Here is a 20,227-nt window from a genome sequence, read left to right as displayed (position 1 = left end):
AAAACGCGGACAGGTGAAATTTTACTTATATATGATAATTAAATAGCTATAATTCAGATTTGTTTGTTTCTTTCGAAATGTCTGGTTATCAACATTGGTCGATATTATATGCCTACAAACCATGTCACCATGTTTGCTGATGGAGAGTGTCAGATGACATACAAGTTAATTGTGTCATTTTTTGTAATTAAAGGGTCATTATTATGAAGTTCTTATAATAACCCGGCTGTAAATCGAAATTTACCGACATGTTATGCCCATAAACATCTACACCAAGTTTGATGATGACACGGTTGAACAGTATTTTTTAAACGGGCGTTTTACTAGGTTTTAATTGTCAATATATTTTAAACATATTTTCCGACGTAGAAATGGCTGCAAAATTGCCTTTACCTTTGACCGAGTGAAATGGTGTGTTTCATGACATGTTGTGCTGATTCTTTTGTGGGGCTAGCATGTTAAGATAAACAAGTGATAAAATCGCAAACGTCAGTATTTGTTTGTAAGGGGCATTTAACTATTTATTAAATACGTGTGGGATAAACGACTCATGTTCGTCATTTCAAACGCCTCGCACACGTCATTACTGCCAAATATACCAAATAAAACATGTTTACAACTTGCCTTATGAGGCTAATATTGGCAAATATTGTTTTTATTTGTTATCAACATTATTGAGAGTCGGGACAAAGTAAATCTCCCATCTCCGCATACCTTCGGTTTCACTACCGTCATAACAATTATTTAATCTTTGCGAAAGGTGATAGTTGTATGCATAACTTGACTTAACGACAAAAGGCTCGTGCTTTTTGTTTTCTAAGCCTCGCATGATAAACCTTATCTATAATCAACACTTACCTATTATTCTCTATATTGAATATGCAGCAAATTGATTTGACATGATTCCCTAAAATGTTTGCAAATAGTAATCTGTAGGAATCACTGCGGCTTATAACTTGGTAGATTTTGTAAATGATATTGGAGAGTGCAGGTGCGTTGATGAAGGAATTGTCTGTCATTAATAGTTGATTTGTAATGCGGTTATGCATGGTGGTCATGAACATTAAAAATGATGCATTAATAAAAGAGCGTGTGTTGCTCCTGTCGTAATCAAATCGTTTCGTTGTATCTCAATTACTTTGAGTGTGATTCTTCGGCGAGATATACTACTGATTACACAAATTTAATTATCAAAGTGGAATGAAAAATACCCACAAAATGACAATTGCAACTTTTAAACAGGTATGCACACAATTACGTAATTGTTTTTGTCACATTACTGATCTACCCTTCCAGCATATAAAACGAGAATCACGTAATTTCCTGAGTTCAACTAACGATGAAAACGTGGTGAATATAACTTTGACGGAATATGGAACAGGATTTATAGAGTGAAACAAAAGGGTAAAAGAGTATATTTGACGTATTTGGACAGAGTTGTTTCTAAACCGAAAACGTATATATAACGCAGTATTCTTCATATTGCACTGTTGTTGTTTTTTTAAAGACATACTCTTTTGTGATATTGCTGGGCTAAAAAGAATACCTGATAAGTGTAGAATACAGAAAACAAAATAATTTGCTCTGTACGAAAACATAACTTACTCACCAATGCCCGTGGTTCTGTTGTTATAAGACGTGTTATAACTTATATGTGAGCAACACGAACCTTATATTCTCTATATGACTACATTTAACGAAAAAGGGCATTCTTTCAAGTCGGGTTAGATCACTTTCTTTGAATATTGGCTTTCAATAAAACGTCGTGTTTTTATTCGAGGCGTTCTTATTACTTGTACTTGTAGACATTATGCAACACAGGATTTATAGCTGTTGAATGATCATTTGTTCAACAGAATTAAAACAACATGTGGGGTCACTAAAATATCACAATTTGCGATTTGTGAAACTATGCTGTTTCCGTGACTGATAAATTTTCAGTTTTGCCTTTTTTCGTTTCTTAAGTAATCTGTCTATATTGTTCTTGTTTACAATCGATCAGGACTGGAACACTACATGTGTGATCAATTTTGCTGTGTTTGATTAACTGACGTATGCCAAACTCATACCGGGGAGGATGGTTACACAGAGGAATACCATTGATACTTATGACTTGATTCCTTCCTTAAAATGATTCTTCAACATTGCCCTTCAATTCTCGGCTATCAAAAGGTGGTTAACTACCTGACTTGTGTAATATCAAATGAATCCAATAATTGAATACCCATATTCGTACGAAAGTTCAAAGACAATATTTATCACATGCCATACCCTGTTTCCCATGTAATATAGCCATTACATATATTTTATCTTACAAATGTGTATAATACTTTTTAAGCGTTTTCATATGCTTAGTTTATGTTTATTGACCAATCGCATTTTGTTATTTTGCTGAAATGACGTTGCAACGTTAAATGGCGTCACGAAATGTAAACAAAACATTCGGGATTTATCATAATGTTTGCGTAAATATTTATTTAATTTGCTCATTTAAAGCCAATGGCTCGCTTACTAACAAAATTCCTGAACTCGTTTAATAAAATATGGTACGATATGACAACTCGTGCCAGATCCTATATGTATGACATGATGTGTTTCATGTTTCACTGTACGAACTGATTGTATTAAGTTTGGCCAAGTCCTAAACATACAAAAAATATTAATATCACAACAAAGACAAATTAAAATGTTTTATTTATCAGTAAAAACTTCTGTGAGTTCATTGAACAGACTGAAGATCCTTGCTTCTTTAGAAGTTTTTTTAAAGGTGGATAACCGTTTTACAAAGCTCCCAGAATGGTTAAAATACGTTTACGCGATGTGGACGTAGTGTTTACTAGTCACTAACACAATTTATGGACAATGACTTGGGCAGATGAGTGTATAAAAATGTCATAATTGGCAATTATAAAGAATGGGTTTTGCAATAAATATTAGTTATTATGGACAAACTATAAATGTCGCATCTGATAACTATACTTTTATTGCGCTCACTCTCTCCATATTTTGTGGGCCGAATTTCTTTGAATAAATGATGAACTTGTAATAGCCTTCGACACTGTTTCGTTATCAGGTACACTCGAAACATTCATGACGATTATTTCTATGGTGCTTTCAAACTTATCTTGAACATCTGAAAACACTGGAAGATAACTTTGTAAAGAAGATGCAGTTATCTTCGGCAACGTCATGTGTGTTACTTGTTTACTGTAATAGAGACAAAACGCCTCCAAGATGCCTGGTTATCAAATGAAAAAAATATCTTACAAAAAACTAAAAGTAAAATTTTAATGAACAACACGAGCCACTTTGTTACCATAAACCGTCATTTCTTTTGAACATTAATTGTTTTATATTAACAATTAAATTATGTTTCCCAAATCTTTTTGTTGTATACATATTTCCAGTTTAAAACAGTCGTAAATCTACAAATCGTGATTCATTTGATTGACTAACTTATCAGCATCTAATATCAGCGTTACAACAGAAACACAATTGTCATCCATAAAACACATTCTCAGTAACCGAAAATGCTAGTGAATTTAGCATAGCTGTGAAGCGAACGTGTAGACAGAAAATGCTTCACAATGATGCACATACAAAGTTATGTTTTATTAATAGAATACATGCAAATATATTACGTGATTATTTTTGGAACGAACATGTTTGGAATAATTTTAATATTGCTTAAGTAGCTATTAATTTCCACTGCGGATCATAAAATATGATGCCACAAACAATACAAATACTTCAGTTCTTTGGCGTTGTGCTTTATTTTACATGGATGTACCCACCGATAGTAGTGATGCAAGAAAATTCATTTTAATGTATGTCATTGGAATGTATCTTGCTTGAAAAGAACCGAGTAATAACTTGTTCCTATCAACGGTAAAAAGTGCCCCTTATGAACCTAGGCTTGATGATGGTGTATGCAGACGCCAGTAATTAGTTTTATATTATTAAATGGACGTCGTTATCAGCTTTGCCAACCGAAGGACCAGTAGATTTCCACTGTGTGCAACATCACTGCACTTTATTACAAGAGGTAGTACATGATCTTTGTTTTCGTTGGCAAACTGTTTAATGCCAAACTGTAATTTTCATAAAGAGTCCCTAAAAGAAAATAATGAATTCTCACACTGATTGTGATTGACCAAGCTACTGTATAATGATGATTCCTGTAGAGATGGTAAAAACATATGTTTCTACATGTTTAAAAATCATTATATTGCAAAAATAAAATGCTCCTTAAATGTCTTTGGTGCATCTTCGTCATGTTGGCTCTCATGAATATATATATATATTATATACTAATACTAAACTGTGCATGCGTCTGATATGTTTCAAAGAGTCTTAATGATAGTTTCATCTCACGTTTGATACTTCGTCAATGTCGATTTCAAGAGGATATTAGTTACATGCACACTGGGTTTACAATTTACTTATAGTTTGATTTTATGGAATTATACTAATCTATAGTATTTTGGCTATTCATTCTAAAAGCTTACTAAGGGTTTTCAGACGTTTCAGTAATATATTTAACGATACAATATAGAAGTTATACAACTGCACATTAGATGCATAAATGTGTCTTTGTATTAATTAATAGGAAATAGATAAACCATTATGTTACGCTCCGATATTTGCAAATGCTTCACGTTTTAATAATTAATAAATGCATTTGCAAATTGTTGACAAATGCTCTTCGAACAAAACACAACATTTTAAACGTTTTCAAAATTACATGAGTAATACTGTAAAAATATGCAATATCAAAGGTTGAGTTATACTTTGATTACCTGTATTACTCTTAAAATACTTTTTTTTAATTTCCTCGAGTACATGTTTTATGTATGTGATAAACGGTCTCTCACATTCACATACTTGTACTATGCTTAAGTGTTAATATGTTTTGAATGAGTGGAACACCGGAATGAACCTTAAGCTAATATCTGAAATACACTTCATACACACTTGGATCGTTTTTTCATCTTCTATTTTAATTGACTAATGGTCTTCATCAGAGAACATTTAACACAATTATGGAAACGTACACAACTCAGACAGAAAGTTGTTCAAATCCGTTTCATTTTCCAGTGAAACTTTTTTGAGATTCGTAGTTTGCTAACTTAATATTGTATAACTGAAGGATTCAATACAAGATCAAGAGTTCAAGTGCGTCACAAAATGTTTTCTTGTACGGTCTGGGTTACATTTATTTATTAAGGATGTATACCTCTTTTGCAAAAAAATGTATTTACACGCAATCTGTAATGATATGCAATCCGGCTGGTTATTCAAGCTTGCCGCAATAATACGCCAACACCAATTTTAAACTTATTTTCTGACTGATACGATTTCAACTTTTGCAAACAGAGAGTCGACGCATTTAATTTGAATATATATTTATTTTATCATCCAAAACTGTCAGAGGCGCTATAGATGATAATAGAAAAACGAAAAGATATGCCAACCATTACAATTAATAACAATATATTCAAAACTATCTATGGTAAAAAAGCGGACTGGTGTAACTTATTTATGATTATCCAATGGCAATAGTCAATAACTAATTTTTTGCGATTTTTCTGGTTATTAAAATGTGTCGAGATTATATGTCTACAAACCATGTCAACCCGTTTGATGATGGAGCGAGTCAGATTATTTAAAAGTTAACTTTTTGTCATTTTTATAATTAAAGGGTCATAATTAAGAAGTTCTTATAACAACCCGACTGTAAATCGAAATTTAACGACATGTTATGCCCACAAACATATTCAACAAGTTTGCTGACGCCACATTGAACAGTATTTTTTAAACGATCGTTTTACTAGCTTTTAATTGTCAATATATTGTTTGTTTTCCACGACAGAGTGATATTGTGTGTATTATAACAGTTTGCGCTGATTTGTTTAAGAGACTAACATGTTAAGATTAAGCACGTGATTAAATCGCAAACGCCAGTATTAGATTGTATGTAGCATTGAACTCTTTATTACATAAGTTTGGGATAAACATCTCATTTTCGTCAAACGCCTCGCACACGTCATAACTGCCAAATATACCAAATAAGACATGTTTGCAACGTGGCTTATAAGGTTAATACTTGCAAACACTGTTTTTATTTGTTATCAACATTATTGAGAGTAAAAACATAGTAATTATCCCACCTACGCATAACTTTGGTTTCGCTACTGTCATAACAATCATTTAATCGTTGCGATAGGTGATAGTTGTTTACATTAACTTAATTAACGACATGTTTCTGTAGTCATATCTCCTTTCGTGATATAATCCAAAACAGCTTAGGACTGTCTGCTTACAGTAATGGTTATTAAAGTGCGTGTAAATGACGATAATTAATTTATACCAGACGTGTGTCAATGTTCAATTAAACAGAGTTTACGACCTGCATTGTCAGTATGAAAAAAATATCGATCATCTAACTTGTATTGTACACAGTTTTATTAAACAACATAAACTGGTTCATAATCAATAGTAAAATCTTAACAAATAGTCATGATTATGGACAATTATCAAAAGTAACAATAATTTTATATTTGTATTAACAAACTTGTTTATATCCTTAATTGGAAAATGCTTTGGTCATAAGTGAAAATTTAAATCACTGTTGATTGTGTAGGTCTAGTAAACACTTGCTTAAATGAAGTTTAATAATCAAATGTTATTTTCAAAATTTTCAGACGCTGTATGTTGTTACAGTACACTTGTTGTTCCCCAGGGTATCATGCGTTAATTACCTGAGAATATTAAAACTTCTCTTTAAAAAAATGTCATTTATATTACGCAATTCACTTCAATCTACTGTAAAATGATAATTTTGTTAAAAATGTATCATCAAATAATCGAACATGCAGGAAATTTAGTTGACATATGACTTAATAAGATCTTTGCATATAGTACTCTGTAGCAAACACTTATACCTTGCTCGATTGCGTTTATGAAATCGGAGAGTGCAGGTGCGTTGATGATGGAATTGTCTGTAATCAATAGTTGATTTATAATGCGGTTATGCATGATGGTCATGAAACTTATCAACGATGCGTTACTAAACGAGTCTTATAGCTCCTGTCATAACCGAAATGTTCCGTTGTATTACAATTAATTTTATTTTGATTCTTCCACTAATCTAACTTAAAAATATAGAGTCCAACGCCTTAAAGCTACTAATATACCAATACTTATGTCCTTGTTATCGTTGAGTGGTACTGAACGCTCATGATTTGAACATTGTATGCTACAAACACTTTCAAAGGAAACACGTGAATTTGTTTTATTTGTGTCTTTCCTTATGAAATATTTTCGTAATTCCATTGGTTATGTTGTTTGTATAAAGATAATACGTACCTTATTAGACATCTATGTAAAAAAAAACTTTTGAGGACGAAACTACTTGACTGCATTTCCTAAATGTATTTTTATTTGTTCAATTGAAACCTAATTAATATCTGTATTCTATATTTATATGCGTGTTTTTGCCATTTCTTTATCATATGCCGATAATATTAATTATGTTCAAATGTGTGTCGTGCAAAAATGGTTACAATTCATTACATACAATAGTTTGCTTACCTTGGTTCTATGAATATTGAATGTTTGAACATGCTTGTTAAAAATGTTTCAATTCGCCATAATTTAATTATCAAAATATCACTTTCTCATGTGCGACACGCCTTACTTTGTATCATGTGTTATATGCACATGGAAATTCAGTTGATATAATCGATATGGGTAAACTAACGAGGTAGTTGTAAGAGGATGACATTAGTGCAGCATACAGTGACCCATTTTTAGCACCATTATTGTCAATTTTAGGGACAATCTGAACTATATATGGTTTATTTTTTCTAAGGTTAACTACTTATTTAACTATATGATCCTATGTCTCGGAAGCTGTTTAATAAACAAATTATATGTTCTTTAGACTTATTAAAATGTGTTAAATGTTACAAATATGTTGGTTTGAAGCAGCAATTGGATAGTTCAATGATAATACAACGAACTTTATAATCTAGAATTGCTTTTTAATTTGAAGTGTTGTATTATGATTCAGTTTTATATACCCTAAAAACTTTCGTGAAAAACGTTATGCCAAGCGTGATGTTTTTGAGCTACTGAAACCAGTTTAACCCCAAGTGTTTTACATAGACAGTTACAATGTGTTTGCCCCGTTAAAATTGATATGGACCTATAACCAGGTTAACGACAAACTTCCATTAAATATACCTGTTTTTTTCGGAGCACTCCATCGATTTCATTAACTTTAACTAAAAATTGGAGCGTAGGATAAAAGAAACAAGTTAAATAGCATGAAACACTGATTAAAAAGATAAATAGTCGACCACCGAGTGTGTAACAGGATACCTATGTACCAAAAGGCAAAAGTGTCAAAAATTCGGACTCACGTGTGTTTTAATTGTACTACTCTTTCGCAATCGACATGTTGTCATCAATTTATACGAAAATGATAGGGACGTAAAAAAAGCTTTAGCGTTTCTTGCTTCATATGCTTCATAGTTATCACAATTTAAAGTCATTATAAATCAATTGATGATATGTGGTGAATGGGTCTTTAACCTTAGTTTTATTTTGCTCCGTCGTATAAAATTTGCTTTTATTTGAGAATAACAATGCGATTAACCGCGAGCAAAAAGATTTGTTGGATTGATTGTCCAGATATCATGAACACCGCATTACTTATGTGTGTATATGTTTAATATTGCATTAAACGCTTTGCCTTTAACCGTCAATACAATAGGTCACTTGCCTTGAGTGAGAGAAATGCGGATTTTTATAACCATGTATTGCTATCGAATATACATTTGTAATACATGATTCGTATGTTATTTTTGTTGTTACCTGTATCATCCGTTATTATCCTACTCGTTAACTTAATATATAGCCATATACAGGATCGGCATGTTATGTAGAGAACGAGCCAGTTTCACACCGACAAACAATATATATTAGATATGTAATGCGAAAATGGGTCTTATGACATATGTCCAGCGTAGCTCCAACGCATTCACGCTAGTTGGTAGGGAGTTACCCTGTCCGATATAAAGTCTTGCAAGGTTTTGTGGTCTTATTCGTGCATAGGTTACCTCTTAAATAGAAAGATCAGTCTTGTAATGTATGTCCTGAGACCCATTTTCGCATGACGCAGTAATGATTTATTGGTGTATGCTATCATGTATTACCGCACATACAAATCTATTCCAGCACACTGAATAATAGAAGAAAATATCAAATTGAAATATATGTTAGTAAATTTCACCATGAAGCCATAAATAAACTATTTGGATTTGATATATATTATGAATTCAGATGGTGTTGATGCATGTCAATGCTGTTTCGACTGGTAACGGCTTAAATTGTAGACTTGTTTTTCCAAACAAATATATCAAAAGAATCTTCTGCGGTTATAATACGAAAAAGGAAACGTGTTATTGTATTTTGAATATGTTGGATAAATGATGTTGAGACGTCAACGTTATAAACACGCTTTTCTACAGCCAATTGTTGTTGTTGGTTTTAAGTATCGGATATCTACACGCCGGGTATGCGAATACTTCGTTGACGGATGGTACTTCACTAACAGAGAACAACAAAAGCCACGCGTGAGAGGTGAGTTCTTCAGTTTTTTTGTATTTATGTTCTGTTTATTTGGTTTTTAGACACAGAACATTGTTTGGGCGATTCATGGTATAGCACTTCGTATTGCGAAGAAAGAAATTCGCTGAAAAACGGTGAATTATTAAAAAAAAAGACAAAATTCCATCGTTAATCAGCATGAATTGAATGATCAGTACATATTTTTACAAAATAAACATACTTGGAAATAAATCAAGAACGTGATTACTATTCGAAATAAAAGATCAATATATCCTGTAATGTTACAACATGTTACATTTTATGTTACTAATGTATTTGAGAAAATTCAAATGTTTTAAGAGTCGCATGCACATTTTTCATCTGTACTTCGATTACCGATCATCTAAAAAACAACGGCACTTCGTTTACCGACATCTAGACACTTTTTTCCAGATATAACACACTCGTTTTATTGTGAATCAAAAATACAGAATTCGCTGTGGAATACTGTTAAAGTAAGCAGGCAATAAATAAAAATGTATGTACTTAGTACGCAAATAAAAAACGAATTACCGAAGCATGTTCTTATCCCTTTGAAATATAATTAGGATTTGGTATAAATGTGAAAGATACATGTTAAACAAATTGGATATGTCTATAAATGAGTAAAATCTATATGACCATATATTTTAAATTACGTTCTAAACGGTTGATCTAAAGCATTTATCTTTATGTGCAAATGATGTTACTAAGTCTATTTACTTATCTATTAGATAGCATGTCATGAATAATCACTCTGCTTAAACTGCCTCTCAGAGATTAATATCAGCAGCGATGCAGGTTCGAAATTCTATTGGAACTTTTTGGCTCAATGCCAATAAACGAAAATAGCAATAAAAGAACGAGCGGGGTCGATTTAATCACACGGCAGTGGTGTAAAAAGTTATGCATATCCGTCTTTGTTTTTAATATAAACACAACACGTGCTGCATATGAAGCTGCATATAAGTGACACAATTATTTATTACAGGATGAGTGAATCGGAGCTTATGAATGCCGCCGACGGTTCGTTGTTGGACATTAGTTTAGAAGAAGAATTGTGTACAAGCGAACGGTTCTCGTGTGGAATTTGTGAGGCCAGTTATGCTAGGAAAGCCTACTTGAAGCGTCATTTGAAGACACATGAGGATGGATGCATAAAGTGCTCAGTGTGCACTAAGTTCTTTAAGACTGAGGAAAACAAGTTCTATCCTATATAGCACCCTAAACTTCGTTTGTGGGGATATACTAAGTACTGACTCCATAATATAACATTTAAACATTTTATGTACGCATTCCTTTTTTCCAGAATCAGTTGTTTTTACGATTTAATTTTACCCGTGTTTCTTTAAACTCAACCTATACAGTGATTGAGGGTCAGGTGAATCGCACTTCGAGCAAACGTTAGCGTTGCGTAAAGGGAAGTTCTCCCTATAAGCAGGGCTCAAAATTAAGGAAGTTTTACCATTCTATTTAATTGTGTTGCTACGCATAAGTATCGTCTTGATGATGAGATTCAAATAAGCACAACCGACATAGGGTTTTATGAAGAACAAATGTGTATTTGCCTCATAAAGACCCCTTCACTACAGTTATCTAGAGCCCTGCTATAAGTAAAATTAAACATTATCCGTTGTTTTTTCATTTCTCTGAATCTCAAGTTACCAATATAAAAAAAGTTCATTATGTACACATTTATTTAATAATAAATATTATCTTATTTGAAAATTGCAATTATAATAAACATAGTATAAATAAATAGTAATGTGATTTTTGAAAAATATATTTTCAAAATGTTTCGTATGAATAGCCATAATATAAATAAATGCATTTAAGGTAGAAGATAAAACTCTGTTATTAGAGTGCCCGCTTTGTTGGAAGTCTCCGTAATCTGAAGTGCCCTTTATCGGTAAACAAAGTGCCTGCAACTTTATGTATGCCACCTATTACAACATGCACTATCTTTGTTTATATTTCATTGAATACTATCAAAATTTCAGTATTTGAAGCACAGTGATTACTCTACATGCTGGAATAGCAAACAATTTCTTGCAATAATTCTAAGTAGTTTTATTTTGTTAAAATGTTTACTCTTCATCCAGTTGATGCTGTTTTCCGATCGAATTATATATTTTTTGGGCAAAACTGTACCATTCTTCCGTAAAATTGTGTATTCCCAATACAAAAGGATACACCAGTTATCAACTCGACCATGTGTCTTGTCTTAAAAAACTAATCTTTAGGATATAACTTTAAATAAAACAGAGGAACTTACCTCTCGCGCGTGGCGTTTGTTGTTCTCTGTTAGTGAAGTGCCATCCGTCAACGAAGTATTCGCGTACCCGGCGTGATCTATTCAACCAAGGGTACTTGTATGTGTTTATTTCTAAATAGAGTTTGTGATAACATTTCAAGGTTAAATCTTTATCATAAATTCTCTCTTTTTTGTTTTTTTTGTGTAGACTTTATCTTGACAAAGACGGATTAATAGGAGGTCTTCTATAACACTTGTCAATATTCAATAGGCTAAATAACATAAATACATGTTTTAAATGCCACTTACGTTCTCATTTATATTTGTAACGGTTTATTTTTGACGATATTGTACATTCCGAGAGTAAGCTTAAACATCACAGAGGGGTTATAAGCAATTAAGTATTCTCTTTTAAATAACATGTGTGAAATTCTCATGATACAGGACTGAAATCGGGAAGAAAGATCTTGCTACCAAATAACACCAAACGCGGGTTTACTTATAACACAACGATGTTTTGAAGATAAAGTTCAAATCCGTTATTATAAATCTGGTAGCAAAGTCGGCCGAACAGTGTAAGATGAGACTGAGAGGTAAACGATGTGTAACCGTTACTCACCACGTGAACCCAAACCCGGTTTTCAATGAAAACTACAACTCTGCGTTTAAAACTACTTTTATTTCGGATACTTAGACCGTTGATGTGGGTACTTTGTGTTTATAAATTGGAGGAATGAATTTCTAAAACGGATTACGCCATTACGCTAAAACGGTAAGGGGGATTTGACAGTTTATAAGTGACTTAATAAAACATATGGATGTAAAGGTCTTCATATACGCGTGTGTTGCATGCCGCGACTATGGCATGTAATTTTGTTTATTTATTTGGAATTAATATCTATGAATAAAGTTGTATGCGTAATTTGCAGTTTAATAACGATCGTACACATGTTTAAACGTTTGTACCTATATTGTACAAACAAGCACATTTGATTTAAATGGAATTACATGGGCCTTAAAGGTAAATGCTATCTATAGCCAATTTTTCTACAGGTTTCAATAACACCAATATAAGCTAATGAAAATTCAATTATTTGTTTGGGTTTAAATGGAGTTGTGCACCGATGTTTGTGGTCTTTTTTTAAGTCGTTAAATGCCTTACTTATAAGATCTGCATTATTGTAAATAATATTGTTTTATTATAATAGCGAGACAAAAGTACATTAGAACATATTGTCGTGCTACTAAATCAGCGCCATATAAACATCAAAATTGAATTATGAATAAACTTGTACAACCTCTTTTAACAAAAGCATCGATGAATATTATTACAAAAGTTTTTATTGTTTCACCGAATTTGACGATGATTATCAATTAATTCGCCAGCATGTTTATTACTTTTTATTCAGGAGAATTATGTCGCTTATGAAAACATAAAAGATACAATCTTTTTTTAATATATGAAAACTTTTTTGAAAATCACAATTATACCATACTTTGAACACGTCGCTTAAAGTATTCAAAAATATCGAAACTTTCATGGATATATGCTTAATGAGATAAACCTGTGATAAAATACTCATAAAAAATAAATGAAGCGCTGCGATAACTGACTGTGTTATGTAACAAACCACATTATGTCATGCTAGGTATGATTTAATTACGTCTTTGGTTTGAACCGCATTAAGTTCTGACGGACGGTTGAAGACGACTCGAAATACAAAGAGTTTTGTAAGGTTTATCCATTCATTTTAAAATACGCAATACTAAGTAGCTTTAATCAGTTTAGTTTCATGCAAGATTACATATCTTTCTTTAACGCATAATAACCTCGTGACAGCCACATCATTGCTGTTTACGAAATTAAAAACGAAATTTTATTTCTATTGCAAACATCACCTTTCTTCAATAAAAAGTATCCGTTTTGCGATGTTATCGGATAAATATGAAGTTTTTGAATGATCCGCTTCATTTAATTTCTGTTTTAGTTGCGGTTAAATTCACAAAGCAGTTAGCTATATGTTGTGTTTTATTTATATTGGCCGATATTGTGTATAAGTAAACCACACATCAAACTATGTTAATATAGTGTGGTGTCTATGATGTTTCATTATTGCGTTATTAGATGTTTGTTTTATATACGTTTCCATAATAACCTGTTTGATATATTAAGGATGACGGTGGAGCACGATGGTGGATAACGAACATTCTCCCATGGATAGTCGTATTTCCGACAATTCCTACAATAACTCATCGGTTTTAATGGAGTCACTCGACGACCTAAATAGCCGATACGCGGATGCAGCGCTTCCGTTGACAATAATATTTGGATTTTTTACGTTCTTTGGTTTCTTTGGAAATCTGCTGATATTAGTGGTGTTCTCATTCAGTCGGGAGTACAGAAGAAATAATTTCAAAGTGTTTGTATTGACGTTGGCTGTTATAGATCTTATAACGTGTGTGACTCTTCTACCGGCGGAGATGATGAAGCAAATAAACTACTTTGAATTCGAACATGCGGTTCCTTGCAAACTAAAGTGCTTCTTCAATGTGTTTGGAGCCTCGTCTTCATGTAATGCATTGCTCGTGATTTCTGTTGATCGTTATAGAAAGGTGGTGCAGCCATTTAAGAAACAACTGACGCCAAAATTAGCAGTGAAACTCCTATTCGGAGTTGCAATAGTATTCCCCTTGTTTCTGGCCATTCCCAGCGCAATAATGTGCGGAATTAATACCACAGAAATGGTTAATAAGTTTGGAACTAACACTACTATCCATATGTGTGAAACCGAAGAACGATTTGAAAAATCGATATGGCGAAACATTTATAAATTGATTTTATTGATATTACTAGGAGGTATATCACTCGCATATTTAATAATGTATGCATTTGTTATGCGAGCGGCTGCCAAACAGATTAAAGCTATATCGTTGCAACGCACACATGGTACATGGGCTATTCCATTAACCCCTGGAAACAACGAGCCGAACAATATAGAGAGCGAACAATTCCCACGTGATATTTTTCGCGAAGAACCTCCTAGTAAACGGGAGTTTGGAAATGGCTTCTATACACGAAGATTTAATGGCAATAATTGTGTTCAGACGTTTAACTTTAGCAGTAATAAACGCACTACTCCTATGTTGCAGAGACATGGCTTTCCAACGAAGACAATAATATGGTTTATATTAACAATTGTTTATATAGTCACGTACTTAACGCATAATATTTTATCATTTGGGGTGTCGAAAATTGTAACAACAACACCGGGTCTATTTGTAACATTTTCGTTTTTCTACAGGATATACTTCATTAATCATATAATAAATCCACTGGTATACGCTATATTTTTAAAGAGTTTTCGTACCTCTTGCAAAAATATATGCCCAGTTCTAAAGTCAAAACTAATCAGACCGGTTTTATGATGTTGAATTTTCCTATAGTTACCATATATACTTGAGTGTTTAAATTTATTGTTTGTTTGTTGTTTCTTGTTGTATTATGTCATCTTTATTTAGCAAGATAATAGTTGCATATAAGTATAACGTTTTAATGTTTATTTAGATTTCAATGGCAGGAAAGAACCTAAATATTCACTATTTTGAAATATATTATTCACTTTTTTGGAAGATATATAAGTACCAAGAAATTCGTTGACCTAAGAATAAGGATTAGGCTACGACTCAATTTAAAAGCTCATTGCGTGATGGTATGTCTTAACAAATGTTTAAACGCATGGCATTTTAAATACTAATTTTAAAACTTAGTTAAGTTTTATGCCTTAGGCATTATACGGTTTGAATCATCCCCTATAATCATTTGCAAGATCTCCGCAAAAGAAAACGTATAAAAACCAGTTCTTTCTAATGTTTGTTTCAATATATAATGAGGCAATTTCGCTGAAATGAAAGGTTAAAACTATATCCGTGTCTTTATTGCCTAACACACGTCTATTGAAAAGTTAATTGAAAGATTGAATTGCCACTTATAATTTCAAGAGCACCGTAAGATATGACACGTTTGAAAATTATTCTTTGCCCTTCTATAGGCTTTTGATGTTCCATGTTGGTAATGTTACGGTTGTGTAAGTTCTGTCTCCAACAAAAATTTTCTAGCGTCTAATCTGTGTTTAACCAAATGATTTCTACGCGGATAACTTGCTACTCCCCACAAATTGAGACGCCATGCAGTGTGAACCTTTAGATCAAATGTCATGACATCCTTGATAACCAAAACGATATAAATGCTTCGTTAGTGATACATTAATGTGTAACATTTAATTGGACTGTTTAAAGTACCATCGGTCAGTTCTCTGCAGGATACATTTTCAATCTCTCAACTAAAATGATTTACACCTATAACCGTTTAGGATTAAAACATGTACGTTACAAGAAAAATTTTGTAACAAATTAAAAGTGGGCGCATTGTTTAATTTATAAAAAATATAAATTTGTAACATAAAAGGACATCATACTTCCAACCTAAGAAAAAAGTCACTGAAGGAAGTAAGCATTCGCAATTTTTGTTGAATGTCTTGTTTTGTTTATTATCTTCCTGTTGTTGATAAATTTCTTTATCCCGGATGTCCCTTTCTCAATTCTACTAAAAACTAATTGGGTTGAAAACAAGGTAATTGCTTTAGGGATATCGTATTACGGACATAGTATCTCCGTTTGAACGATATAACAATCTGCATATGAGTTGCTTGAAAAGTGTCAAATTGCGTCTATGAAACATGTGTTCTATGTTTCTGTAAGAAGCACTTAAAGTGGATATTAACAGCAAATAATGTCGAACTATGAGATGCGCATGATGTGACATCATTGTTGTTAAAATTGTAATGAGGGGCTTAAGCGGTTGAAACGTTTATGTAAATGATGATATTTTGTTGAACCAAGACTGTTGTATCTTATTCCTAATTATAGTGTGTCCATTGTGATGACTGAATTACTTGTCTTTGCAAGAAAAGTTTACTTTATATAATTGAAAAATAACAGTATTCGAATGTTTTAGCATCCTTTGTAGGCAACTTTAATTACTTTGAATAGTATGGGTATCCATTGTTTTTCTTCCAGTGGATTTTCCAGTTTTTAGCAATATTAAAGTAAACACACTGCGGTCGGTTTACAATCTCACACTTTTCCTTTAATCATTTCCGCTATATAAATCCGGTATAATAATAATATAATAGCTGATTACCAGTACTTAAATGCACATGCTAGTAACTTTCAACAGGCCCTACTTGAGTCAGATAGGACGAGAACGGCCGTGTAAACGATTTCATCTCTATACAACGTCAATGGCTGGCCCGGGGATCGAACCCGCAATCCTCGTTTTATTTAAATCCGGGACAACTAGCCTACCAACTCAGCTAGCTGAGCCGCACTGTAAATACATAACAATATTCCCAGATGTTAGTGTCCGCAAATTAAGAGACCCTCTTATATACTTATATATATATATATACGATTCGAGGCAATTTATGCATTTGAGGCACAATGATATTCAAAAACAAATTTTATCATTGAGTAAAATTGGTTCATGTTGAGGCAGATAATCATTTCGATTAAATAACTTAATTTGATGCCAAAATGGCTCAGCAAAATGATTTGGAAAATCCGCATATTAAACAAAGCGTCGTACTGCACACTTCGATGCTATAATCATGGTGGACATCGGAACGTACCGTTGTACGTTGGCGTTTTCGGCTTTATTGGTATTCTCCTCTTTATGGCCGGCGACGAGTTAAATCCGAGACCGTTTCAGGATGTTAGAATCTGTGTTAACATTAGAATTTTAAATGGTTTAAATGACCTTTAAAACGCACCAGAGACGTTCTAGGTATTAAAAGAAATCAGGAGGGGGCGGGAAATGCCCCCGGACCACCCTAAAACAACCTCAGATACTTCCTGGGCTAAAATTATGGTCTGGCTACGCCACTGAACACACCAGATATTTCGACTGAATAAACAAAATTAAGCTTGCATATGAAAACGTTATCTATCTATATGTTTGTATTTCGATGTGTATGAGGTACATACGAGCCAGAGGCTGATTTAATTATCAATCCTATATCCAGGTTCATACTCCCGTGTTCTAAATAAAGCGAATGTAACGGCTCACTGACTGTTTTTCATCATCTGCCAGTTTAAACCACCTTATAATTGTTTTATTGACAAACATGTTTACATCTGTGAACAGATTTATAGTTTGTAATCATTTCATAGTGTAACAAATAAATAAAATATTGCATGATACCTACATATATCAAGAAGGAATTATTCACCTCAACTTTGACATTCAAACTAAGTTTACCTTAGTGCAAAAAGACATGATAAATTGTGACAGGGGTAATAATCCGGGTCCTTCAAGATGTAACCGAACGCTCTATCTTTACACCATACAGAAATGTGATACCTAGTGACACGTATTTTGGCCGCTATCTTGTATTGATATTCAAAATATGTGTTATTTGCATGTTATTCCTTTCAAAGCACAATATCATCAAAATATGTTTGTTGTGATAATAGATCTAAAAGCGTGTATGAGGTATTAGACGATTTATGATTGGTCGAACGTAAAATCACCCGTTTAGCTTAACACAAACTCGTACCGTAGGTGTTTTGCATGTTTGACAAAAGTTGCACATTAAGGTTTACACGAGTTGTCATCCGAATCACCCCATCCACATATAATTAAAAATAAATTTTATACAAATGGTGCACTTTAAGTGCGTTTCCAAACCCACTCCACCAACGACATACCAGTCGAAATCATTTTTTCCACGATGTCATTAGTTTTTTAAGATACGCATATTTCGCGATGTTTAGCTCCGAATATTTCAGATTCTGCCAACACCTTGGCTTACTGTCAATTACAAATCGAAAAAAGCACACGCTAAAACTATCATTATCTGCTGCCGTGAATCGTATTTGGTACAAACAAAATATTTACCACACAAGGTGTCCGCCTATCTGCGTTATTAACACTATAGTATTTATAAATTACAAAACTTCTAATTATAAATAAACTCGAATTTGATCTTGATGACACTCCTGCCGATGGTGTAATCTCAATGGAAAAGTTATCTTTACAATAATATATTATAGCCCGTGTAATGCTACACATGAATCTGTGCATTAATATGTAATGTGATACTATTCATGCTTTGCAAGTTTCCCGAGTCTAAAGATCCCTTTTTTTTTAAATCTTCACATTACCATTGAAACTTTAATAATAGATAGGTTATTAATCATTGAGATCATGATGTATTTATTCGGAATAGACTCGTGAAGGTCTGTATTTAGTACACGCTTGTAGTTTCATGTATATTGTCATACGTTTTTTGTTTTATATTCGATAAACAAGCCACCAATTACAAAACCTAAAAGTTTGACTCTAACAAAACATAACATTAATTATTGTAAATCGCGAGCTATTCATTTATAGCATAACGTGCATATTGCTGTATATAGTGCTCGAAGTAAGAGTTCAATGCCATTTTTTGTATTAATTGACTGTTCCAAACTAATTAATTTACCAATTTATCATAAAAGCCAGGTAGCTTGACTAAAAATCTACGTTCTAGTTGTATTTATTTGTTTTCAATACAATTTATGTAAAAAGCGATAGTTTAAATCCGAAACTCCGCCTAAAGCTATACTTCACCATGAGAGTACTTAAATATGTAAATGGACTTCATTATCATCTATGCCCTTTGGTATGCTATTATAAGCTGATGGACCTCGATCTATTTTGCTGAATCACATAAATCCAGATGAGATAAACAAGACCTCTGGTCAAGTTAACTGGACTCCGGGTAGATACTGACGACCTTGGGTCAAACAGTCTGGACTCCGAGTAGGGAGTCAATATATCGGGAATTTGAGTGTTGTTTCGAATGTTATGATATTATATAAATAAAATCCCGAATATGGAGGAGTAAGAGTCCAGCTTCAACGTTTTCAGAGGACAATGTACCGTCTCTGTGCGCTCAATGCCTTCATTTTTTTGTCAGTGATATAATTGTTTTACATGTTTCACAGTTTTTTACTATGCGGGGAGAGGTATACTCTTGTCATTCTATAAAAGCATGATTATTTACTGCCCATGTATTTGTTGTTGCACATTTCCCTAGGTCAAACTGTAGTCATTTACGTGATAATGCTACCTCTTAGTTATTGAACAAAATTACCAGGGTTCGATCTCAATTAAGACATGTAATACAAATACTTTTTTCGTAATAAAATCTCGTTCGAAAACAAAAATAAAAAAACACAGGCTTTTTTATAAACGTAAAAAACAACAATTTAATTGAC

The 20,227-nt window shown here is 32.9% G+C and overlaps 2 protein-coding genes across 2 annotated transcripts in view; one reads left to right on the top strand and one right to left on the bottom strand.

Annotated features, from left to right (window-relative positions):
* LOC127837254 (long-chain fatty acid transport protein 4-like) overlaps positions 1-20,227 on the bottom strand; it is a 456,835-nt gene that overhangs the window by 119,038 nt on the left and 317,570 nt on the right. The gene's annotated exons all lie outside the window — the stretch shown is intronic.
* LOC127837266 (alpha-2A adrenergic receptor-like) lies at positions 12,496-15,341 on the top strand. Its single transcript, XM_052364193.1, has 2 exons — positions 12,496-12,680; positions 14,082-15,341. The coding sequence occupies exon 2, from the start codon at positions 14,099-14,101 to the stop codon at positions 15,332-15,334; it is 1,236 nt and encodes a 411-aa protein (XP_052220153.1). The 5' UTR covers positions 12,496-12,680; positions 14,082-14,098; the 3' UTR covers positions 15,335-15,341.

Source organism: Dreissena polymorpha, chromosome 7 (genome assembly GCF_020536995.1).
Source record: "Dreissena polymorpha isolate Duluth1 chromosome 7, UMN_Dpol_1.0, whole genome shotgun sequence".
Classification (NCBI taxonomy): Eukaryota; Metazoa; Mollusca; class Bivalvia; order Myida; family Dreissenidae; genus Dreissena; species Dreissena polymorpha.
Note: the sequence above shows the minus strand (reverse complement) of the source record. Positions and strands in the feature narration are given on the sequence as shown.